This window comes from Lepisosteus platostomus, chromosome 12 (genome assembly GCF_059453375.1).
Source record: "Lepisosteus platostomus isolate fLepPlt1 chromosome 12, fLepPlt1.hap1, whole genome shotgun sequence".
Taxonomy (NCBI): Eukaryota; Metazoa; Chordata; class Actinopteri; order Semionotiformes; family Lepisosteidae; genus Lepisosteus; species Lepisosteus platostomus.
In genome coordinates this window covers 12,905,086-12,931,949 of record NC_142622.1, presented here as the reverse complement: position 1 = coordinate 12,931,949, position 26,864 = coordinate 12,905,086, and the positions used below count along the sequence as shown (strand labels likewise).

General features: G+C 36.2%; 1 protein-coding gene across 3 annotated transcripts in view; it reads right to left on the bottom strand.

Moving 5' to 3' along the window:
• The window catches only part of cdkal1 (CDK5 regulatory subunit associated protein 1-like 1), a 431,336-nt gene extending 404,800 nt beyond the window's left edge, over window positions 1-26,536 (bottom strand). For all 3 annotated transcript variants that reach the window (XM_088601024.1, XM_088601020.1, XM_088601022.1), the window contains exons 1-3: window positions 26,366-26,536; window positions 24,059-24,219; window positions 23,050-23,162 (exon numbers count right to left, since the gene is read on the bottom strand). In XM_088601024.1, coding sequence (XP_088457150.1) covers window positions 23,050-23,162; window positions 24,059-24,216 — 271 coding nt within the window. In that variant the 5' untranslated portion in view covers window positions 24,217-24,219; window positions 26,366-26,536. The remainder of the gene's footprint in view (window positions 1-23,049; window positions 23,163-24,058; window positions 24,220-26,365) is intronic.
• Window positions 26,537-26,864: the final 328 nt, after the last annotated feature.

The window sequence follows — 26,864 nt, the reverse complement described above, 5'->3', positions numbered from 1 at the left end:
AAGTTTTTTTACAAATAATTTCAATAGATATGTGCATATGGAAAATGTGATTAATCTATGTCTTTTGATATTTCTCAGTATGTGTTAAGCAAAATAATATGCAATTTCTTTATTGCACAGAACACATACCAATAAATAAGGACTTTTAGACAGCTAGACATGGAATGTCATAACAATCCACAAATAAAACAAGGCTCATGCATGTCTCCGTTAAACTCTGAACCGGTCTTCCTAAAAATCCACAATCAAAACAGATAGAACTTGAACAGAAATCCTAAAACCTTTTCTTAAAATATACCACAATTTCTTGATGTTGAAACAGCAAAGCTGCACTTTCAAGATTCAATGGGATTTTTCTGAGGATTTCACAAATTAAACCACTTGCAAAACAGTCAGAAATCTAAATTGTCCCCCTGTGGCACTTGCTTTTATCATCTATTGCTGTTTTTTTTCCACCACTGAAAAATATTTTTTAAAAACAGAAGAGCATTTTTTGACGACATGTATCATTAAAAATGGATCCTCTGAATACCAAATGCTTTCAATATAGCTTTGTTTTAAAATAAATTACGCTATTTTCAAAAGCTGATTTATAAGAAATTCATGAAAACCCTAATGCTTAATCCTGCATGTGGACTTGTTCAAAGTGCCTTTCTACAAAGCTGCCCGAGGCATTTAACAGGCAGGGGAAAAATAAGCAAATCCCAGAGTATAATCTAGTTTAACGCATAATTAATAAACAGAAAAAAACAATTTCAAGTGATTCTGATTATGAATAATGCATGGGGTTTCTCCTACGTCCAGACAGCAAAGGCCTCCTTCTATATTTCTTTTTTTCTTTAACCTTAATCGAGAAAGTCACTGAAGTGTCCTGGACTGTCAGTAAAATAAAGTATTGACCAACTACAACCATAAGATGTGTAGTTGTTTGTACATAGTGAGCAAATAGAAGGGGATAAATTAATTCTACAGTATATTTCTGTATGTATTTTAGCTACAAAGGAACAAGTATTGGGTATATTCCATGCTGAAAAGAGAAGAAAGAAAACACAACATTTCAATTGTGGAGCCTTTAGCTAGCTACACATTCCTTGTAAGAATAAAACAAGGGATCAAAAAGAGACTAAAAGTAAAAAAAAAAATAAGGATATATTCCCATTACATAATTTGTCAAAAAGTGGAAGGATAATTTAAAGGAATTATAAACTGATTAGAAACGTATGCATTCTAACAATTATAGCATTTTTTTAAATGTTATAAAGTGTCACTCACTTTTATCAGTACAAAAATTACTTATTTCTTATTAACTTATTTCTACATATTATACTTTATAATTTTTAAAAAGGAACTAATCTGTTTCCTTTCTAGGCAAAGTAACAGTCTTCCATTATAAAAACCTGAACAGCCGGTATTTGAAAAAAGTGGGAGGAAACCAGATTAACTGAAAAAGTGTCATGCAAATGTGGGGAAAAGATACAAACACTACACAGAGAGCCAGATTCAAACCCAGGGCTGTGAAGTGACAGCATTCCCCACTGTGCCACCATTCCACCCCAATACATGTATTATAAATATTCATTACATTTCACTTGCTTTCTGAAACTGTTCTTGCAGGCCTTATATAATTATTATTTGAGGCCTGCAAGTTTTAAAGAAATCAAAGCAATACAGCATCAGATACATGTCGGAGTTTTATTGGCAGAATGAAGCTGTGTAAATCATCAGTCATACTTTGGGTATGTCACGAGGACACAAAATTGTGAGGTTGTCAAGTTTTTAAATGCAAACTCCTGCTGTTAGCAAAACAGTACTCAGAATACTGAGGCTCTTTCTTCAGTAAGTTTCTGTGAACCCTTGACACAGTTCAGGCCATCTCTCCACTGCACTTTATTCTCTCCACTTACTGTATGCACATTTTTCTAGCTCAGACTGCAGTCAATATGCCACAGGAGTCCTGCCGTGCTTTGAGGATGTTAATGCAAGGAAAAGCAGCTTCACATGCACCAGCAGTCTGATTCTTCATACACTCTGAACATTGACTCAGACAGTCACAGCAGGTAGTAAAGATGTTGTCCCCCCATTTGCACAGGTTCCAATCAGAATGACTTCATGGAGTTACTCTGCTTTTTGCTAATGTGATGTTAGACAGTGTTTTGGGGATTTTTATTTGCATAAAAACAGTGATGTGCCTTGACCACATTACCATATACTCACCTTAAGATAAAGAAAATGTCCAGCAGGGATTTATACATACAGCAGGGCTGCAAACTGACAAGAGAAAAACTTCATATAGATTTCAGACAGTTACTGAAAAAAGTGACAGCGGCCGCAAGAATATTTGGCAGATAAACAAAAAAGACAAAAAATCACCCAGGAAAGGTTTAAGAAAAGGCCAAACAGTACACCTGTACTTGAACACAGTACCCCTGACCTTGACCCTTATATTAACTTTGGTTCAGCGAGAACACCTGAGCAGACACTGGAATCCCAAATTAGCAGGGCTGTACACTAGATCAAATCTGAGCAGCTGAGGTCGTCAAGTTTGGGAAAACAAAACTGACAAAAGAGTGTGTAGGATATTTGTCACTGATTTCCTGCTATCTTTCCTCATCAGATAAGCACTTCAACATCACCACTGTAGTGTACTGGGTGTGCACTACCTCAGAAATTTAATGTTTTACTTCCTTCTGGACTAATCAATATGTATTAAGAAGCAGAAATGATGTGCAATATTAATATATGAACTGTCTGAAAAATGGCAAGATGTATTTTTTACCCTTACCATGGTTTTTAGAGAAGGCAATGTTAATGTATTGCAAAAAATGTTTAGCACACAGGACGTTATTTAAAAAAATAATAATATAGTTCTTATAGATGGATAAGATCAGATCATTTTATTGGCCATATACAATTTCTTGTATTAAGAATTAGTCTTTTCGCATGAGACAGCATGAGAATTAGTATTTTCTCTGCTCTCCATGAGACACAGAGACAGGGAGAGAGAAGCTTGGGGTCAGAGCGCAGGGTCAGCCATTTATATAGCTCCCCTGGAGCCGTTGGGGTTAAGGGCCTTGCTCAGGAGCCCAATGGAGGAGGATTCCTCTGCCAGCCGCGGGATTCAAACCAGCAACCTCCCCAGCCACAGGTGCAGATACTTAGCCACAGGGCCACTGCACGGCCCCTTTATCCACCTTCTGTCCTTCAGGTTTCACGATTTCACTCCCATTTCCAAAATACTTGCAAAGAGTCAAAGGAATGCAAATGGGACTAACACCATCACACTAGCCTCACCTCACACGCACACTAAGAAAATTATTTTGCCTTCCTAAATTTTGCCCGACAAAAAAAAAAATGTACATATCAGGATGACACCTATGTCAACACTTCTAGCATCCTCCATCCAGCAGCACTCTGCTTGTGTTCCAGCAGTTCTGAAAAATGCATTGCTGCTGGTGCACCTGTGGCTTTATTCTGTAGTAGGTTACTTGATAAAAAACCAACATTTGGATTTAATTCCCTGAGCGCAGTAAATAGATAATAAGCAAGTACAATCCACATAAATAGATACAGAGCCTGTACGCTTGCTGTGTAGCAGATGCCCATGTTAATGCTCAAGGTCATAAGTCCAAAACAGTGCTCAGTTGTTGATTTATTAAACTTTGTGGGTGTCCGTTGCAGCGCTCCAAGTGCTTCCATTACCCTTCCATATTTACACATAGAACAATCTTTTCTCTCATCAATATAATACTGTACTTGCAGACAAAGGATTTATAGCTCTCTGGAATACCAAGCAATTCATTACTACCTGTGCATGCCTGCATCACTATACTAATATCATGGGAAAAGGCTTAGGCCAGGTGGTAACCTACACCCCCCATCCCTGCCCCCTATCTATCTATGAGCTAGTGAACTGACCAGCTATCTTATTATTGCAGCTAAACAATATTATCCCGAACATACGTTATTTGACCACAACAACGAGCTTGTTTATACAGTATTCTTCGAAGATGTAGGATACCCATGATGCTGCCTGAGGAAGAGATTTGTGTATGAAATGCATTGCTAATTGCTATTTTCTGTCTGCTTCAAGCGATCGTGTTCTTTTAGCTACTCCGACAATTAGAAAATTTAAGGTTCATTCCTCATTTTTTAATCACCCTAGACTTGATGCAAATATTTGAATTTTTCAGACCAACATATGAGGCCGTGACATTTGGTCCCATGCGCAAAACTGGAGAAGTGGGCGATTACATACCATAGTGGCTGCCGGCTGGTAAATGATCTTGCTGTGTATTACTATGAAACAGCATTCCAATATGGATTCCTGTGTATGTTTTGTCAGCATTCACACGTTTGTTTGGCAAAGCAGCGCACCTGGCCTCTATACAACTGCAGAAAACCCTGAATATCTCACCCATGCAGAGACACACTTAACACGTACCTTTATAGCATTAACAGAAATATGTAGGTCCAGACTGAAAATGTTAATTAACAATTTTATTTTCAATACTGATTAAGAACCTCTGAAAAGCTTGTAATTCCATTCCTAAAATGTTGGATGAAAATGTTGTTGCAGGCGTGCTTGATTTTGGTTTAAATTTGTGTTCTAACTGCTGGTTGTGACTTAACGCTTTACAAAATGCAGTACATTTCCATTATTTCTTGACAAGGAACTATTAACCAAAATGTCTACACCCCTGTATTTAATCTTTCTTAGTCGGCATGCTCTAGCATTCTGATATCCTGTTAAAAAAATAACAAAGATGAGAAAAAATCTGCCACAATAGTAATTCTAGATATTGGTAAATGAATACACTAACAGTTAATTTTGAAGGTATGTGTGTGTAATCTTTCAAAATCACAATATGATGCAACTCAGTCCGTAATTACAGAAACAATACAGGCCGCACCCTTTTCTTGTGTTCTGCTACAGATGAGGGCTGTAAGAGTACTGAACAAGCTCAGTAGACTGGCTTTCTTCAAGAAACAACTGGATGAGATCTTTGGATCAATTAGCTACAGTACTAGCAATCATATGGGCTAGAAGGGCCAAATGGCCTCTTGTCGTTTGTTACCTTATGTGGATCAGAGGAGCCTTCAGCATGTCAAGATAGATGCAATGATCAAGAACATCCACTAGAGGCCACCAGAAACCACCAAAAAGGAACAGTCAGAATTACTCAATATCTAATCAGCTTGCTTTAAACGCTAGCTAAGTATACACAAGGAAATTAACAAGCTAGGAAATCTAACTTAAGTAAAACCGTTCCGACCAAGAAGAAGTGTGGAGTCAGCTGTTGAAGAAGAGCACTTGGAGTCATCTTCTTGATGGACAGACCTGTTGTATAGACTAACCGTGACAGTGGTAGCTTTCATAAACACTCATCATAAAAGAAACAAAGCACATGAAGTCTGATAAAACCTGGGTATTGCAGAGAGAAAGGTCTGTCTGTAGGTTTGTCTCAGGCAGTTGCCAGACACCCAGGGGAAGGTCGGAGAGTAGTTGACACAATCCAAAAAGCACTGAGACAATGCAAAAGTTATATGATACGATGATGCTTCTCTGACTTCTCAGAAATGTGTTCTTTCATTCAAGAAATTATATTTTACACACACGGAGGCTTACTTAAAAATGTAAGTACAACAGTAAAAAAGTACAAATAAACACTATGTTAAAATAAAAACATCTAAAAGAAAGTCATTACGCACAACTCCTTACAGGAATCCACAGCTTACCAGAACCTTTTTTACTCCCCCCACAGTTACCCTAAGCCCATAGAACTGCACATTACCCCTTCATTTTTTCACATAACCACTAATTGCTCTAGCCCATAACCAATACTCTTTTATTGATTGTGTAGCTTGACTGAATGTGCATGAAGTAATTCCACATTTTAGTTAGGTCTGCATTTAGGGACTCTAAAACATCTGTTGGTATTCTTCATGCAGAACATGCGAGGGATCAGAGGAGATACTAACAGCTTATATCAACAAACTCTTAATGTAAGCAGTATGAAAGCTCTGTTCAGGTGGCTGCCCTCCTAAGTTACTTCCATTCATACAGGGATCTTTCAGAGACCTTAATGGGTTCATGTTGATCTTGGAGTTGAACCTCTATAAGTAGTCTCCACTGTCAACTGCCAATTTAAGATTATCAACAACTTCAGCAGTAGGCACTACCTGCTGTACAAGGTAAATGACCTTGTCTTTCATGATGTGCTCTTGCCACTGGCTCAGGATACTGAGATGTTACTGAAGTCAATTATACAGAATGCGATGAATGCTCTGTGAGACAGAAATGCTCAGAAAGCTTTAAAAACAAACAAGAAAAATATATTCTTCCTAAAAAATAGTAACTATAGTAACTAAGCATAATTAAAATGACTGAAAAGACAATTAGACACCAACTAACAGATTCTACAATGTGAAACTCCATATATAGTGTAATTTCTAAATATTATAAAACTAAAATGAATGTTCTTTTAATGCAGACCTTGATTTGTGAAGAATTCTACATGTGAAGAAGGCTCCACAACCAAAATGTAGAAGGCTCCACAACCAAAATGTTTTTTTCTTTCTACTTTTCAGTGTGGAATTAATCTCTCCTTATTCCAATTCACAAATATATTTGAGCAATTATTAATCATTCACATGACACATAAATGCCAGTGGTTTCACATTTATTTAGTACTACACTTTCTCTTTGCTACACCAAACATGAAATGACTAATGCAAATTACTAGTGGCCCTTCAAACACCAGATGCAGTTTTAAAAAGCATTAATTTGGTTTTAGCCAGTGAACATCTACAAGGCTGGAGTCTAGACATGCAGAATTAATATCAAACAAGTGCTCTCTTCAGGTCACCAGCCATTCCAGCTCCATTTCAGCAGGTGGTAAAAGTAATGCAGTCATTAAAATTTATGTGTAAAGATTCAAAGTAGGTTATCTTTCCCAAGGAAAAAAAAAAGCTTTTAAAAACAGCCTTGAAAAACATTTGACTGTCCTCTTCAATCAGTTTTCTAAACATATCCTATTAAATTTCACATTCTCTGCACCCTTAACAGAAGCGGATGGCAAAGTTTAATTACTTGTCTTTGTGCAAGTGACTCAAGGGTTTTAGAAAACCAATTCACAAGTGTTAAACACCACAACTGATGCATGGACAGAACTGACTCATGCTTTAGTTAAACCTGCTTGAAAAAAAGTGTTTCAACCACCCAATTACAGATTGGTCAGTAGCTTAGTAACTTGTCAATTACACTGAAGTTTACTTTTAAATTTTAAAAGGAACCCTTTCTGATTAATGTTAATAGTTACTTATAAATTTATAGTACAGTGTACTAATTTTCCCCCCGATGATATTCCTCAAGACTTATTCCCCAAAATCTAGTCACACGTCTGTGAGCCAGATGTTTGTGCTAACCACGTTAGTGCTACATAACAGAAATGATCTCAGTGTGGTTAAGTCATTCAATATGTACTTCTGATAGTAAGGTTAATTAAACGTAGTGTAGCCATGTTAATGACTAGAGACAGCTTTACCTCCCAGCTGTATTACAGAAAAATCCTACATTGCCGTCTAGCAAAAGTTTGTTAACATGGCAATTTTATTAATTTAAATTAAGAACTTAGGGAAACCTGAAACATGAAACATCGGATGGGCTCCAACTATGGTTGATCAAGTGCAGCGTTTGAGGCTGGGAGGAGAAGAAAGGTACTACTTCACTCCACAAATGAAATGCAATAAGATCATGCCATTGTAAGCTGACCTCCGCATGGAGCCCTGACAGTGTAAGTCAAGGCAATATTGTAGCTAAAGCAATTCAATCCCATCCCCCAACCCAAAGCTTGTAAATAAATTGAGCCCACAGCGCCATGCCTTCTTTCTGCAAGTGCTGTACTTTCAAGATTTCACGTTATTAAAGCAGAGGTTAAAGGGCTCCTCGTCTGGCAGTATCAGACAGGTAAACTTTATAAATGGCCAGGGGGTAAACATCCTGCCCAGACTGCAGTAACCAGATTCCATGTGTACTGGCTTTTTATGACAAAAATTGAATGTTTTTATTTCCCCAGACTGAAAAAAAAGATTATGTTTTTGCAAGGTACAAAAAACAACTGGACTACTTTCATTGGATATCAACATGCTTTACAGGACCAATTCATGTGACAAAATGAAAGTACATTTCAAAAGCAGAGCCCTGCTGAGAAACAAAAGATATGAGTATGGCAATCTGTCACAGACCCAGTCTTAAAATTTACAGAGAGTCCTGATGTTTATCCTGAGATGCAGGTCACTGCAGGCAACTGAAATCTCCAAGAAAGAGACACTGAAACTACATAAGCTCATCTTATCCAGCTGCTTAAGTAAGGTTTAAAAATGCCTACTGACATCACAGAACTACCACAATACTGAAAGATACTATAAGTCAAAAACATTCAGAGACTTCAATTATAACTTCACAAGAGAAGATTTTGCAATAAGAAATTACAACGTTAGATCATGCTCATATCTGCTTTTTCTTGAAACAATACCAACCCTGAGGTGAAGGGGGAACAGCTGCCGCAGGAGAGGAGTTTAAGTACCTCGGGGTCTCGTTCATGAGTGAGGGTAGAGGGTAGTGTGTGAATGACCAGCAGGTGGGTGCAGCAGCTCCAGTAATACTGTGGTGTGAAGCGGGAAATGAGGTTTTGGGCAAAGCTCAGTTTTCCCCAGTCGATCTATGTCCCCATCCTCACCTACGGTCACGAGCTTCGGGTAGTGACCAAAAGAATGAGCAATAGAAAGAATGTACAAGCAGCAGAAATGCTAGGCTTACTCTCCGGAATGGTGTGAGGAGCTCAGCAATCTAGGAGGACCCTGCCCTACAGTCAGCTCACTGCTCCTCTGGACCGAGCCAGTTGAAGTGAGAAGCATCTGGGGAGGATGCCCCCTGGAGGTGTACTGGCACGGTCCAACGGGAAGAGAAGCCAGGACATACTGGAGGAATTATATCTCTCAGCTGAAATTCCCACAGGAGGAGGTGGAGAAAGGGAAACGTGGTCTGCCCTCCTCAGTTTTTTACCTCAGTGACCCTCACCAGGAGAACGCAGCTAGAAAATGAGATGCGAAGATAATTCCAACCCTATATCTCATGGCTAAAGTGAAAGCAACCACCCAGATGAAAAGACAAACATAACACTGTATAGGATAACTAAATGGTAAAGCAAAGATTCATTTCAACAGAGCTCAGTCGGTGCTAAAAAGATCATTAAATCCAAAGTGGATTTGCTTGACTATAAACACCATGAACTGAAAATTAATTAGCAAGCAGATTCATATAACCGTGTCCAGAAAGCAGCTCTATCTTAACCACCATAGCTCACCGAGCAAGGACGTGGTAACTGGCACACTGAAATAGGAGAAATACTGTAAGCATGTGAAGATAAACGACAGGTGTTTTTTCACACCGTTGATTTTGTTCAGGCACTCAGCACTGAACTACATACATCCCTGAAGTGATGTCCTGCATTCCTCATCCTCAGCATAGCTGCAAATGAGCAACTGTAAGATTTATGACAGATGTTTGCTTATAGAACTTCAACAGACTCAGTGTATGGTGTGTTGCCTTCACTCTCAAGTGAGAAAAAGTTTAAAGTGAAATGAAAAAACGATTTTCAAGTCATTCTTGAGGGACAGGGGGAATACATGAGTTAATAATGGCTAAGGTTCACTTAAAGCACATTCAATTTTACATAAATAGATGTATTGAACCAGGTTTATTGTACCAGTACAGGGAAAAGCGGTAAAGGTCTGCTCAACTGGTCTAAAACACAAACACCACATTGGATTCTCAAGTACAGGGTATAAATATGAATATGTTAATACAAAACTCAGTTTTGTGATATCTTTTAAGTAGAAAAAAAACACACTGCTTTGTTCCTTCATTACTATTTACAGCATGCCCCTCCATTTTTCAAAAAAGCAAGGCACAACCAGAGACAAGCATATGCTTAGGTACAGATCAGGTGTTGCAACTGCCTCATCCATTTCCAAATGCTTTTCACAAGTACGAATCAAACAGAAAATGATGCATATGAAGGAAAACAGTGATAACTCCAACTGTTTATAATCCAATGGATCCATGATTGCAAAATCAGAAACACAGTATCAAGAAAAAGTCCCGGAGTTAAATACTATGAACGCATCTGTTCCATCCTGCAAAAATGCGTGCCTTATATAGGCAATAATGTGAGTGCCTGCAGCAGGCATGCTTCTTTCCTTCCATCTCCATTAAATGCTCTCCGTATGCGCAACAAGGATGTACAGTATTGTACTTACAGCTTTCTGTTCGCCACTGAAAACTGCAAGCACATTCTGTACTGTACACCGAATAAGGAGGAGAGAGACAAAAAAAGCTGCAATATTTTCATTGGACACACACGGCTCCATGCAATATTGCGTAGCTAGCGTGCAGCCACTCAGCACAGTGTGTAAAAAATGTTTTTTATGAATGAGCTGCCACGTATGCAAGGTGCACAAACGCATTAAAAATACTATTTCTTTAATACGTATGCCTCTCCCCCATATACTGCACAAATATTTTCTTTAAAAACTTTACTAAAAATATTAGCTCTGCCAAATACCTACACTTATTCAATGGTGGCCTTCCAACGGCAGCTCTGTAACCCAGGAGAAAACACACCAGAGCTCAAAATAATAACCAAAAACTCAGAAGAGTCATTTTCTTGCAATATTCAATTACCAACTAACAAATGTGTTAAGAAAATATATTCTCAAAAACCTAACACATAGCAATGGTTCACAATTCACATGGCACACAGCCTCATTCACAGCACAAACATTCAAATAATACAACCCCAGGTGCTGAATTTATTCGTTTTTTTTCATAGGAAGTAAAGAATATAACTTAAAACAAGATTTGTTTCATTTAACATTAAAACAGCATATTTAATTGATAAATATTAAACTGAACTCTTTGCCTTATGAAAATAAGCTCCAGACTGTATATCTCTTAGAAACATTACTGTTGCCTGACAAGCAAAGTAGGAAACAGGTTCACAGCTCAGTTTCTTGTTAAACATTGCCATCTATCGGTAGAAAGGAGTTACAAATTTCGTTTTGTAATTGAAGGTTACTGGCATTGGGAACCAAAAGCATATTCAGTTTCACACCTTCAAAAAACAAAATAAAATGACAGGAATAATGCAAATTTATGAATTATGCCTCAACTTTAATTTCCAATAATAAAGCTATTCAAGCAAGCATATACTCAGAAAAGCTTATACAATTTCCTTGGTGTTCAAATATTTTTTGCAGAATATGTATGAAAACATTTTTCAACAGTAAAAGAGCTAAAATCTATAAAAAAGATTTGTAAAATGTTAAAGCAGCCCAATAGCTGGCTCCATCTATATGTACATACTGCCACCTGCTGGCAATTGCACAACCCTCCCACTGTAAGGCAAAACTGGAACTGTATACTGTCTCGTCTTTCAATATCCACAAGGTCTGAAACCAAAAGGACATTTACAAAATGTAAGTTGTTAATCAAATGAGTACCCACTCATTCCATTTTCATTTAATTTCCAAAATCATAAATGCTAATATTGTATTATCTTTGACTACATCTAGCTAAAAGGTACCATCTAGTGTAACCCTGCTAAATGTCTTGCAATAACTAAGTACAAAACTAAAAAGGGCACTCCGGAACATTTGCATGCATAATCATGTTGGTGAAAAGCTATCCAAATGTATTAGGAAATTTTGTTTTGCACATGCTAAAACATGAATTCCCTGCAACACACAGGTTATCGTTGGCCTCTGGATTCAATTCTGGTGCTATCTGTGTGGAGTTTGTATGTTCTCATTTTCACATGGGTTTCCTCCCACACTCTAATGACAAACTGGTAAATTACCTGGAATCTGACTAAATTAGCCCTGGTGTGAGTATGTTTGCATTTGTGTCTGTATGAGCCCAGCAAGGGATTGGAGTCCCATCAAGGTGTATCCCACCTTGCTTATCAGGAAATACCTTGCTATCCTGTTGCTTGCCAGGATAGGCTCCAGCTCCCTCTCGACCTTGTACTGCACAAAGTGATAAGAAAAACTAACTTATTCTTTAGGATCAATAGCCCAATGACAAGCCTTTTCAACACCAAAGCTCCCATCAACACACTCGTGTTCCATGAACATATTATTGAGGCTCCATTTCCAAAGTGATATTTAGATATCATTTCACAAACTCTCATGTCTTTCATGAGATACCTCATCATGAAAATGTGATCTTCTCATGCTCCAAAGTGGCTCAAGACACAGTCCTCACCCAGGCTACAGTTCAAGCCCAGACCACGTCATTAGCTCGCTGTGATTGTGATTCCCAGTCTCTAAGGGGACTGGACTGAATACAGTCAGCATGGGCATCCTTGACCTGGAGCATAATCACAAGTGGACCTGTCAAACTCCTGTAAATGGGAAAATGCCCCCCCCTTCAGTGTTTATTCTCTTGCAAGGGACTGTGGACACATTAGGGAAGTGAATGCACAAGGCCTCGTTCTCTATCTGTGATACAGGAGAGGCCGATGGAAACTAAGGTGTGGAACAATTGATAGATTTAAAGAAAAGGAAGCCTGTAAAAAGTAAGGATACCAAATGCTGCTCTATAGGTATAGCCATATGTATACTCAATTCAACTTTGTCTTTTGGGCTGCTCTATTATATGCTTAATGGTGTACATTTTTATATCAAGGCTGCTCTTTTTAAAATGGGAAGGCTATGCAAATAGGAAACGTGTAGTTTAGTGTGTTGTCATCCTAAATGTATAGTGCTGCCAGACAGACTTGACTAAGAAAGTCAAAAGCAGTACACAGTACAGTACACATCCCAGCACCATCTTACATGGAAGTCATTATGACAAATTAAACAAGAAGGTCCACCCCTCCTCTAGCCATGAAAAACTGATAATACTGTAAACCCGTATAAATGTGGAAGGACAGGACAAACACCATATAACAGTATACACTAGAGTCCCGACATTTGCAAATTTGTTTCTTTCTGGCTGCCACACAGTGGCACAGCAGAGTAGGATGCAAGACAAATCTAGCTAGTGAGAGAGCTTCTCCCTGGCCCCTGCCCAAGTACCCACTATCCACATCTTAACTTGATCTTGTTTTTATGTTGTAATGAACACTCCAGGTTTTGTGTCAGCAGTGTGGGCAATGACAGGCTAGAGACGACTTTACAGGCTCACTGACAGTTTTACTGCCCATTTCATTACAGTGGGGCGTCCTAATCAGGGAGGCTGAGAGAGAAAGTGCAGGCTGAACGCAGAGGAGGAATCCATGTTGTTTTATTGTAGCTGATTACTGTAGGTTTGTGATTACTGTTGCTTCTTTCAGTTGATGAATGTTATTTACTTAAACCCAACACATTCATACTATAATTATCATATAAGGGAAGGTTACTTATGTCTTTTACCCACACGTACTATATCCTATAGTTCATCATGAGATGATTTAGGGGTGGACTTGGTTGTATTACCAATTTGGCTATTTGCAATGGTTCTCTGCACTACCCTTTGCAAATGTCAAGATCCTACTGTAATGCAGAGCTATATTTATATTTAGTGGTTTACCTGGTGCATATCAAATAGATACACCTTGGCCAAAAAAAAAGCTTCCTTCTGTTCTTAACTACAGCATCAAGCAATTTTAACATATTTCTCAATTGGATCTGCTGGAGTGGTTTTTCCCATAATCTTGCCTGTACAAGCCATCGAAAATGAGACACCAAGGCAGATGTAAAAGCTGAACAGCTGTCAGCCACAAACCACTCACAAAGGAGCACTGACTCCACATTAAAATACTCATTCTCTCAGCAAGTCATACATAGGATAAAAAGGTACATTTTGCCCTCAATAATTATCTGAGAGCTAGACTGCAAGGTAAGAATAAGATTACTAAAGAATGGAGGACATCCAGCCCACCATGCAGTGCAGATGTTAGCAGGATACTAATCCTAGAGATTCCCCACGTAATTACTTGGAAGATCGTAGTCCATAAACTCCCAAATGGTGAGGCATTTTGTTCTATAAACCTAGTCCCTTCATTCTTTCACATTGAATCTAACATCACTTATAGCTGTGCTCTGTGTTCTTTCTCTGCATTCAAAATTAAGGAGTTAAATATGTTAGTTCCTTTCTGCATTTTGCCTTCAACCAACCACATTTTAGATTAATTGTAGATTCAGTCTATGTATGTTTCCACTTGAAAATGAAAATGAAATCATTAGCAAAGAAACAACACCAGGAAAGTCAACATAAGTCAACATATGCTGCTATTTACTTAATATTCAACTTACACCTCAGGTATTATACAAGGCTGGTAATTTAAATAAGTTTGTATAAATGCCATAAAAGGGCTATATATATATACAGGCTATTCACTGTATATTAAAATACAGATGGGTATTTTATATACAGTATCTATAGGATATATACCGTATCGAAAAATACAGATGAGTATTTTAACAACTGTTCTTGATTCCTAACATGACATATTAAGCTAGGAATAAGGTTAAATGGTTTAATTACACAATTAGACACAGGTGATTTTAATTACACCATACAGCACAGATCAGAAACCAGGTGGTATAAGTTAACCTTCACATAGGAAAATACTTTTGTATTAGACTAATTGCAGCCTTGATCACCTCCAACAACTTTGGAAATACATACTTTAAAATGCTTTCCAACAAAAAAGCAGAAACAAAAAGACTGAAAAGAAAAACAAAAAAATTGCAGGAAATTGAACTGGCTAAGAACTGGAGTGTTTTTTCTCCCAAGAACACTAAATCTTTAAATTATGTTGTTTGCAACACAAGGTTTTAAGAATGCAGAACTGGCTTATTTTAATTACCCTTTTTGTCTTCTAGAGGGAAAGCAAAAACCTTCTGGTAATGTACAGTTTCTATTTACCCAGTACATCAAAAATGTATTACTATGTGTCTAGGATTTTAGAAGAGCATATTTGTTTTTGTAGATTGATTAAGTGTTTTTGTGCTCATTCTGATTAATCAAAAATGTTGAATTTATCATGGTCATTCTAAAAAAGGTACTAGGAATCACATTATTACCAGAAGCTGTTTGGACACTTGGCAATGTGATTTGTCGCAAGGTGATTCAACCGACTCAAGCCTAATGAAAATCAAAAAAGAGAAACTAAAAAAAGAACCGATATGTTCCACTGAAAGTCAGTGATGCCTCCGTGCCAGTGCTATGTTGGAAACTGGACTTTGTCACCTCTGGCGGACTCATCAACAACAGATCCAGGGCTTCTGTAGTAATAAAGATTTCAAGATTCAATTGTGGTGCAAATTGTGCAGAAAAAACTCTTATTGCTATCTAGAACATATCAATTGATGGGAAGGTTCAAATTGTGATATTCTGGGTGGGAATATGCAGTTGCTACAGAACTCTTGTAGTGATTTATGGCAACCTGACTGGACAATGTCATTACACCGAAAAAGTCCTGGGACCTCCCTTGCTGCCCTACCTTCGGACTCAACCTGAGGTGACAACATTCCAGCAGGTCAACATGTCCTCTTGCTCCTTGTGGAGTTATGCCACAGGTGCAGTACTCTCTAGATCTGAGCCATGTTGAACATTTAGTAGGATAAGACGAATGCTTGTCCAAACTCTATGACAGGAAGAAGACAAAACATCTGCAACCTGGTACAGCAGATGTACAGCTTGTATTGCTTCCAACGGTGGCCACAGGTTACTACCCTGCGACTTTCACAGTAGACCCCCCATGTTGGTCCGTCCTGTTGATGACGAATGTTAATCAGCACAACTGGTTTACCTATGACATGTGTTCAACAACAGATCAGCGCATCGGCTTGAAAAGTGTCAGTTACCCGATAACTGTGACAAGGGAGGTTTCTTTCAAATAAATTTCAAGGAGTTTAACAATTACTTAATATATATATATAATTAATACATTTATAGTATAAATACATTTTAAAAAACCATCAATAACAATAACACATTATCAGATAGAAGACTAAGAAAATGATTCATCAAATGATACAGAGTTTTTGTGACAATTATGAAATCTTGTTTGTCAGAAATAAAGACTGACCTTCAATTCTTAAAAGTTGTTCTGTATTTTTTTTCTTGACTTTTAATCTACTTGCAATATTTCATATCAGAAGTCTAGAATGCAAAGGAAGAAATTAAACTGTGATTCACCGACAAACAGCAACATTCTCAACAGCAGACCACACAAAACAAATCATTTCCACAAACCACAGTGATTAGTGAGCTATTATTACGGTGAGTATAACATCTAGATAGCACTATTCATCACAAAGCTCTTCACATTTAGGACAGGACTCATTTCATCCACCAACGAAGTGTAGTAGTTATTATACACCAGCAGCCCCACTACATAGTAGGTCGGGTTGAGAAAAGAAAAATCACTTCACCATTTGAATTAGGGGAATTTCGGCAAGCCCAAAGTCCCCAATCCAGAAAATGCTAATCGGGAGCATAAATGTGTAAAAACCTAGTATGGTAAAATCTTTACATGCTTAAGAAACAGCAAGAAAATCCCAAGAATTGACAAGGACTCAAAGTGGCTGAAACTAAGCATCATTACAGAGTTTAATTAGTGCTCAGTTGGTCTGAGATTCCATGCAGTTATTCCTCCAAAGGGATATAAGATAAGATCACTTTATTGGCCACATACAATTTCTTGTATTAGGAATTTGTCTTTTCGCATACCCCAACTTGCTCTCCATGAGACACACAGACACGGAAAGAAGCTGGGAGTCAGAGCGCAGGGTCAGCCATTTATACAGTGCCTCTGGACCAGTTGGGGTTAAGGGCCTTACTCAGGGGCCCAAAGGAGTAGGATTCCTGTGCCGACCACGGGATACGAAACAGCAACCTTCCTGCCACAGGCACAGATCCTTAGCCACAGAGCCACCACACTGCAACCAAATACTATTATTTAAACTGCAAAATACACTTAAGGTGAATGTGTCCCAAACCTATGGTAATATAAAATCACCGAATTTAAAACACGTTTTTGAACTAATATGGTGTAATATGTGCATACAATTACCCAAAAGGAAACATTCTGTAGTTATTCATATTAATTGCATGATTACAAATAAACTACTTTATCATCAAATATAACTAATAGTGAGCTTGCTGTCTCAATACTATTAGAGGAAACTGAATATACAAACAAAATGTTTGTGGATCATTTGAGAATTATGATTTTTGGAAGCAGAATTTTTATTATCCTAATGTTCGTCACCTGCAACATTGAAGACCCTATTCCATAGTTGAAATGCCAAGCACTGCCAAGGGTTTTATGAAGCTTGCAATAACAGAAATGGAGAAAGTCAATCCCTTTGCTTTTCTCAAACGGTGGTCATATAGATTATGCACTGGATATACAAGCAGTCTAGCCAGCTGGGAGACACCATAGGCAAATATTTCAAAATGAAGATATAAGTGCAACTTGAAAGAAGAGCAAAAAAGTTCATTTTTAAATTGCAGTTTCTGGAATGAGTAAAGACCATCCACAACAAAAAATGTTTAGTAGAATGTGAATCCCTTTGTTACCTTTGTTGAAAAAGAAAAAGAAGAATTCGCTGTTAAGAGTTAATGATTACAGATTAATAAGGGAAATGTATGTGTAATGATTTAGGTGGTTTCATTAATATTTCTACTAAATTGAAAATCATAATTGTGTAATTACGGTCCAAAACACAATCTACAATATCTAATTGCTACCACAGCATAAATTTAATCATTATGTCTATATGGACAGATCAGACCTACTTCAAGTGGACAGCAAGATTCAGATTAATATATTATTTAACTTGCAGTAAAAAAATCTATCCGTTTCAAACTAATTTTTAATTCCATCATCAAGAGATTTCCATAGTTATTTGAGGTTTAATTATTTTTGGTACATAGGCACTGAACTACCAGCATGTTTACATTTTCTAGCCAAAAAATCAAATTAAAAATCATTAATTAATTTATTCTGACTTGTAGTTATGATGTACAGGTTACCTTATATGTTAAGGAACAAGGTGATAATTTAACAGTTCTTCCCTTTTCTTCACAGCAAGGAATATCTTTACCACCTAAATCAATACTACAACTATTATTTTATTATACGCAGAATTAAAATTTATTTTGACATAGTTATAAATTCCTAACCATTGTATATCACTGCCGGTTAATACACAGGTTACCCTGAGAAATAAATGTTTAAAAAGAAAACTGGACTTACCACTTTAAATATTCTGTATTGAAATACCAAATGTAAATTTTTGGTGTAGTTAATTAGCAGAGAAGTATCCAATCAAGTTGGATCAAGAAATTGTGTGTCAGCTACAATTGGCACCTGCTCTTTTCTAATGGAAAATTACACATCACTAAGACCTGGGACAATTAGAACACATTTCATGGTATTGTCTCATAGGTTCCAAAAGGCAAAAATTTGCATATTTAGTGATTAATGCCTTCCACAGCTGCATTGATAACTACTATGAATGAGAGTACCTCAAGCAATTGTTCCGATTAACATTTTCCAATCTTCTTTCAAAAATGACCCAGTACCCAGTTTGAAGCTTTTTAATCATTTAAACAGTTGATAGTGAATGAGAACTAATTATTTACTGTTTAAGATTTAAAACCTACCCTTTCACTCCGTCAAGTGAAACAGCTTAGGCATGATATCTTCTATATCCATATACAACCCCCAGAGTTTTACAAGCAAGAATAATAAGAACCAGAAAAAAACATAACTGTTTTCTGTAACTATATACGGCAAATAGAAGTTTGAAAGCAGGAAATCTTCTGAGTACTGTAACCGTGTTTGAAATATTAGGTTGAGTGCCTTGGTTCTTCTTCACACAAGAAGTGCATAATACACAAATGCATTAGCAGTGGTAGAATGAGGTGGGGAAGGGATTATATATTATGTGCAGTTTTTTTTCTTAAAAGACCACAAAAGAGCAGAGCTGAAAGCACACTTAAGGTTCAAAGCCGATACTTTTGTTCTACCGGTTAAAATTACTGTTTTTATGCAACTTTTTTTTAGCTCTATTGTAATTTGGGCCAACTGTAGGCCTTTTAAAACCACTAAACCTTTAAATATTTTTAAGTAAGAGTTTAAAAGCAACCCCCTCAAGCATTTTTAAAGCAATTTTCACAAGTTTCTCTAAACCCATGGCCAATGTAACTGCAGCAGCGTTTTCATTAGCTGGTGTGAATGCACTGTCTGGCCAACGAAGCACAAGCCCACTTTTGGAGCATGACCCTTAGCTGGCTGATTAGTTTTAACACAGAGTTTATTTTCAAGCAGCTATGCTGATAACAACCAGATGCCAGGTCAGAGGCTCAACATTGCATGCACAAGGGGCCTCTTGTGTTCTATAACAGGCTGAAACCAGCTGAAAACAGTTCATTAACTTCTGCGAACTTGATGATCTCCTCTCTACACATTCTGTAAGTTGCCTTTGAAAAAAAGGCATCATTTTAGGATGTAGATACCGTAAAAGCCAGACAAAATGTTTTAAAAAGTACATTTTCTTTACATTTAATCCTTGATCCCCATCTCCAAAACATTCAGCCTGGCTAAAAACAAATCAGTTTAATTTTGTCTGCTGGTACTCATTTTATATATACACTCAGAGTGCCATCTAGGGTATTTCTTGAGAATTGCACTGTCATAAACAAAGCTGGTCTTAGAAATAGCACATCTTTGCCTTTATGCATTTGGTTATTTGGAGCAAAATTAAAGAAGCAGTGTTTATTCAGTACATCTCACGAAAGGGCAACAGGTACAATCAGCAAAGGAGACAAGATGGATAAAAAAATTAAAAGCCTGCAGATGAAACAGACATATCCTGAAACTGCATATCTTCAACTACAATTAGTCTCCTGACCTTATAAGAGCCAACAACATCCATTTTAAAAAACACTAGGATAGATGTTATTATTAAACAAAATGTAAATAGCAATTGATGTCATGGATCCATTGTTAAAATAGTACAACACAAAGAACTATGAAAATGTGACTATTCTAAATTAAAACAGATGACTCTTCAACACCATTAACAGTTAACTCCTCAATTTTCAGTTTGGTAATTTTATGACAAACTACAAGCTAACATGTTGCAATCAAGATCAAGTTAGGAAAAACCATACTATAACTAGCATAATGAAGTTATTTTTAATTAAAAAAAACAGAAAATATATTCATATAATAATTACTAATAAAAGAGGTTGTACGGGACATGAATACCACAATCTTCTTGTGCAAATAGCAGTACATAGCACATCTTTTCAGCAGCATAGAAAAAGTATTATAGTTTTCAAGATGGGCAATATGAGAAGACAAAATATCACAGGTACCAAACTGCCTTTTGAAAATCAGAGCTACAGTATGCTACAATTATGTGCTTCCAACATGAAACTAAGGGAAACCTTAGAAGGGCTTAGTGGTACGGAAGAAAGCCCTAAGAAAACAGCTAACCTCAAAAGAGTCCCAAAAATGTCAGACAACATCAGTTCTAAATTAGAAGTAGGATTATTCTTCAATTAGGAAAAATACTGTGGGTACACTTTATAAGTAACGGCTAACTAACACTGTATTAAGCTTGACTGTACTTCACAAAAAGAAAAGAATAAACAAATGAAACACTGACGTTTTGAGCAGTAATGTGAATGTGCTGTAAATAATTAAAAATCAATTTATCTCTACAGATTTCTAGGTGTAGCACTTCAAGGATCCAGAATAAACATGAAGATGACAAATGACAATGTATAAAATGTATACAAGCCAACAGAGAAATAAATTAAGCTCATATTGATCATCCCTAGAACTTAATACATCTACATACAATACATACAGTGGTGCTAGAACGTTTGTAGAATTGCGGAATTTACTGAACAAACACATTTAATGTTGGATCACTTTGATAAATAAATGAATTAAAAAGTATATAATCTTGTGTATTATTTGTTTAATTGGGTTCTCTTTATCTATTTTTATGACTTAGATGAATATCTGATCACATTTTATGTCAAATGTATGTAGAAATTTAGACAATTCTAAAGGGTTTACAAACTTTCTAGCACCACTGTATACATATAATACATGCAAGCTGCAATTTACTAACCTGCTATCAATAAAATATAAAAACTAGTAATAATTCAAAAGCTTCAGACAAACTGTAAAAGATATCCTTTTGGTGGAATTAAACTGGAAAAGTAAACACTAACACATTGGGGATCTCTACTGCAGTCTAAATTATGGTTTCCCTTCCAGCAACTCCCAAATGCCACAGATTACCACTGTAATGGCACAGTGAACTATAATAGATATTTTAAGAAAAACAGCATAAATTACCTGAATTTACTGTGTGAATACAAAATGATGTCTTAAATTGCACTTTTTTTGGCATCATGCAAGACAATTGATATTTTTGGCCAAAACTGAACTATAAATTATCAGCAACTTTTTCCAAGACAAGAAAGAGATCAGTCCCTTAATAGAAAATAAAAGACTCCATATTTTCAAAAATATAAATATTTTATGTATCACTTATTATGCAAATGTATTTTGAATTAATTTATTATTTAAAATATTTTATTAAAAATTGTCTTTATGAATGCATGTTTATGAATGTTTATAATAGATTGAAATCACTCTCAGGACACGATAAAACTATACATAGAAAGAAGGATGAAAAGAAATCTCCAGAGAAACATGCTAAACTTAGCCCAAAAGCAGCTTTATACTCAAGGCATGCGATTCTGACAAACAAACTACCCAATTATGGACAACTGCTATACTCCCTAATTGGAAGCATGTTTCACAGCTGTCGTGCTTGTGGTTCTGGTGAAGGTGACCATTTATAAAGCAGTGAATAGGATTCTCAGTCTTGTAGCAGTCTTTTTTTAGCCTGCAATAGTTCGCTATTCTCCAGAAGCACTTTCCTACTGAAAAAACTGATAATACAGTATGTGCACCCAATACAAATTAATCATCAATTAAATCATCTTAACATTTTCCACTCTATACACTAACATGAAGCAGAGAGATGCATCCTGAGTACCTTTGATCCAATGAGGCAACAATCATGTAACCTATACCAGAATGTGCACCAAACCATTAGAGCATTAGAACAAAGTGTGAAGCTTTCAGCATCAAAAGAAAAGAATGTAAAAAATCAAATAAATAACTACCTAAATGTTGAGTAGCACCAATAGCAGATACCATACCAAGAGGTTTGCAATGAAATACCACTCAGCTGTAGCTGAGGGGAGGCTTTCTGATTATTCCACTCTTTAATGGTAACCATCAGAAATCACTTAACACAGGAAAAATGTGTAAGTTGCTAGATGAGTTTCCCCCTGAATAATGAATAATTCCTTCATTTTGAATTTATTTTCCATTTCAATTGTTTTTAACACCTATCTACCTAAAACAGGTTATTTTTAATACAATTTAAATATTTTGTAATTGACTTCTTACATGTAAGAGATCATATTCAAACAGGTGAACTGTAATATCCACAAGTGTATGCAACTAAAAATCAAGTCTTAAAGAAACAATGATTGTTTTTCCTGCACTTATTAAAACTGGCATTTTTCCCCCCCATCTCCTTATCCCCCTTAATATAAGCATTTAGCTTGATTTAGTTCATCCTATACTACAGTCCTGACAAGCAATTACCCTAGTTAAAATGTCTCGATTTCCAAACTTATTTTGTTAGCATTAACAATTAGTAGAAAAAAAAGTATAATGTGAAAATTAAATAATTAAGAGGTGGGAAACTTCTGATATCTTTCTCCCATAGTAGGTGAGGTATAAGTCCTTAAAAAAGTTAAATATTAGAAAATCCCTCTAAAAACATTAGCCCTCCCTTACGAGCTGCCACTGATACCATTCCATTCTTCAAAGTCATGTAATGCCCTCGAGAAGACAATACAAGATAACAGCAAGACAGCAATACCTGTCATTTTGTATCCACTTGCAGCAAGTTGGCCAGCCATGTATTCTCCATCTGAGCTGTTGTGGGAGCAGCCCCATGTCTTCATCCAGACCTTTTGTGTCCCAGGAATAACACTGAAACAGAGCAAATGAACTGAGGAATCCACAAGGACAAAAGGCACTAACCTGGTGTGACTGCACAACTTTGAAGTGACCAAAAATTATTAACAAACCTTTGGACGCACAGAAACATAACTTGCTTACAAATGCTTCCACTTTACAACACAGAAAATAAGAATACCTTCAACACCAATGTAAGAACTGTGTCAAGTCACCAAATATTTGTATAAGACAAATGCAAGTAAAAGACAGTAATGGCGTGACGAGTAATTATAGTATTTCAGTCAGATTATTCATTATTAGTATAACATAGTGGATGGTGGATAATGAACTCTGTTATCAGGTATTTTGAAAAGTAGACTTAGTTTGGATACTTCAGTGAAAACAATACCAACAGCTTTAAGTCTCTGCCTGTTTCTGTGGCTTCCCAATTGATTTAAGTTGTTATTTAAAAAAAAACTGTTGATTCACAATTGCCTAACACCTTATTTTTATTCCTATAATCCAATTCTTAAGTTTGTCTCTTTTTGTATCCTTCACATACGTAGCTTATTTTACAATAATGGAAGATTCTTTCTAAACTGTGATTTAGTTTTTTTTTCTCCACCTTTCTAACAAGTTTGTTTTTGTTTATTGGCATCAGAAGGACTTACTTTTTTGCAGACCCAGCAAGCCTCTACCTCTAGCAGCAATAATCACAATTCTGTAAAACTATACAAAAGTGAATTTAAGTGTTTTAGAATCCATATTAATAAGCCTGGCATATTATAATATTTTAAGAGTTTATTTAGCATGTTGACATGATACAAACTTGGTAGTTACAGATGTAGTACATGCATAGAGCTGTCTTCTTACCCTCTCTGATAGGTTTCATTCATTCAGAAAACAAATTCTTTTTTCATCGACCTTACCTGTCAACAAGTAGATCTTCGGTATTTTGCTGCTGTTTTCTCTTTCTGGATCTCGGCACAATGTTCTTCCTCGCAAACTGTCGATCGTGAGGCTTGGGATCGTGTGCCGATACCATATCCTCAATGTCATCCACCAGTGAATCACAAGCAGCCGGCATTGTCTTGAAAGAAAATTTAGCAGATCTCTTTAGGAAGACTTATATGGAGTTCAATATCTAATTATTCCTAATTATCCTGGAAGGGGGTTTACAGGAGCTAGAGAAAGTGACTTCCGTTCTCCTGCTATAAGCCTATACTAACCACAAACCCCATGCATGCTATGAGTGGCATACTCATTAAAAGTAATTAATGCTGAAGAACTAAACTGAAAACCACTTTGATTGACTGCTCTGTCAATCTCTCAGTTATGCTATCCAATGAAAGATCTTTGACATAAAAAGAAAAACAGTTCAACAGCAGTCTTATTTACTACATTACTTTTAGCGGGGCCTATCTTATTTTGCAAGAGAGCTTGCAATGCATGTCACTGATCATGGCTTTCATACTTTAGTGGAAGGTCAAATATTTGGCACAAAATGGAGGAATGTAAAGAGTAAGGTAAGAGGTTCACGCTTGTTATGCTTCTTGAAGGCATGAATATGGATTTTTTCAACATACTGGGCAAAGTTCTAAAATAAGAACAGATCTGTAAAAATCACTAAAGATCAATTGGATCACACAATGGTAAATTTTCCATTGTCACCGATAGAAAGATTTCCCCGACAAATATTTCTTAATATTTCTATTTGAGCCCAACAATGTGATGTATATAGAGGAGAAGATTATTTCAGTATTTACAGTTTGCTCAATCTGCTTTGATGCACAGGATGGTGTTTTCACCTTCACAGCAATATTTGTTGGTTAAGCAATGGAAAGGTTTGGCAACTTTTGTGCACTCAATGCAATCAAATTCCATTTGTCAGAAAAAGGTCAAAACCATCCAGAACTAGCTTTGTGACATATTTGTCATTGGCAAAAGTTTCAAACATATCTTACATATACAGTAATTTTTTATTAAAAAATTAATGAATCATCATCATTTGCTATTTATAAGCAAATGATGATTCATTAATTTTTACTTATTACCTATTACTTGTTCTTTTGCAGCCTTCGCATGGTGACGCAGCTACCCACCGGATCTACTATCATTTGCTATCGACCACAACAACAGTACTGGCTTATAATTTAACACCAGGTTATATAAATCCCATTCTAGATAAGAAATGAAGCAGAGAAAAAAAACATTCTTGAATATATTCCAGGGAATCAAGTCAAAGATGCAACATTGCCTCTAAAGCAAAGATGTCTAAACCTGCATCTGGAGGGCTGATGCCTCTGCAGGTTTTCAATCCTTTAACGACTTCATTCAGGACTGTTGCCTGAAATGTAACCAACTGGACTTTGGTATATGGAAAGAAAAACACTCACTGTGGGGTTTGATACATTATAATTTCCACCTTTGTGTGTTCATGGATCAAATATTAAGAACTGTTTAGCCAGAAATAAGATCAACTAAGTTAGGGAAAGGCTGTCTTGAAGTTCTGTATGTTGTAGATGCTGTTGAAACTATTTAACCAGAAATCTAAAGAATCAAAAGCAATTAAAGTCAGCAATTAGAACTAGAAATCTAAAACTCAAACTTAATGTCTTTTCATATCTTGACAGTTGGCATTTGAATGTCAAGAAGTAAAGCCTACCATTAACTAACCTTTACAGTTTTCCCTTGCAACATATTTCCATTAATAACTTATTTAAATATTATGTTACTGATGCATTCAAGAAGCACTAGTGCTGTTTAATCAATGCAAAATATTTAACTTTTAATTTTATAAATTTTCTAAATTCAACCACGAATGGTGAGACAACATTACTTGAAGCCAATTAAAAACATTATAGTGCATTTTGTAAATGCAATAAAACATTTTGAAAACTGTGCGACTCTATTATATGACTGACTTTAAATCGCTAAATAAAGATTATATGATGAAGACAACCTCGTTTACGTGATTACACATAAATTATTAGGATGGAAGACTGCCAGTAATTGTCTGTGATTGTGATACACGTGTTCTGGCAAAAAAATAAAGAGAAAGAATAAACTAAACAACATAAAAAAGTTAAAACTGTCGAAGTCCTCTTTGAAAAGACAAAAAGTACAATTTCTGAAAAACATTGTGATTTCCAACATTTGAAAATACTCAAAGAGTTTGCTGCAAAATCAAACCAGTACACACGTGTTATTATTTATCTTTAAAATATAATGCTTACCGTAAATATGATCGTTTCCAAATCTAGGAAAATTTAAGTTTTTTCAACAATTCCGACGCAAACCAGTGCTTTATCTTCAGAAATTGTCACACTTTGTTAATTTTCACTCATCTTATTCGCACTTGTTTTCAAAAGGACTCCGCCATGATGGATTTCCCCTTTGACCCTTATCTACGGAACCTGAGAGAAGACAAACATCCAAAACTGAAAAGCAAAATTTCGAATTACTTTCATTAATGTTATATTGACACGAATAATCTATTTATCGACGTATCATATATCTTTAAAATACCACACGCTTGCATAAAATATGGCATTAAAGAATAATCATTATTGATGTAATTAAATTAAAATATCAATGTCATAAAGATTTGGTAAAAAGTCCAGTATTAAGTTTTTGTTTCAGATAAATGATCATGAATTACATGCAGCGTAGTCATGGTAGTAGTTTTTGTATTATATTTACTCTTAAAATGTTACGTACTTGTAATCATTTTAG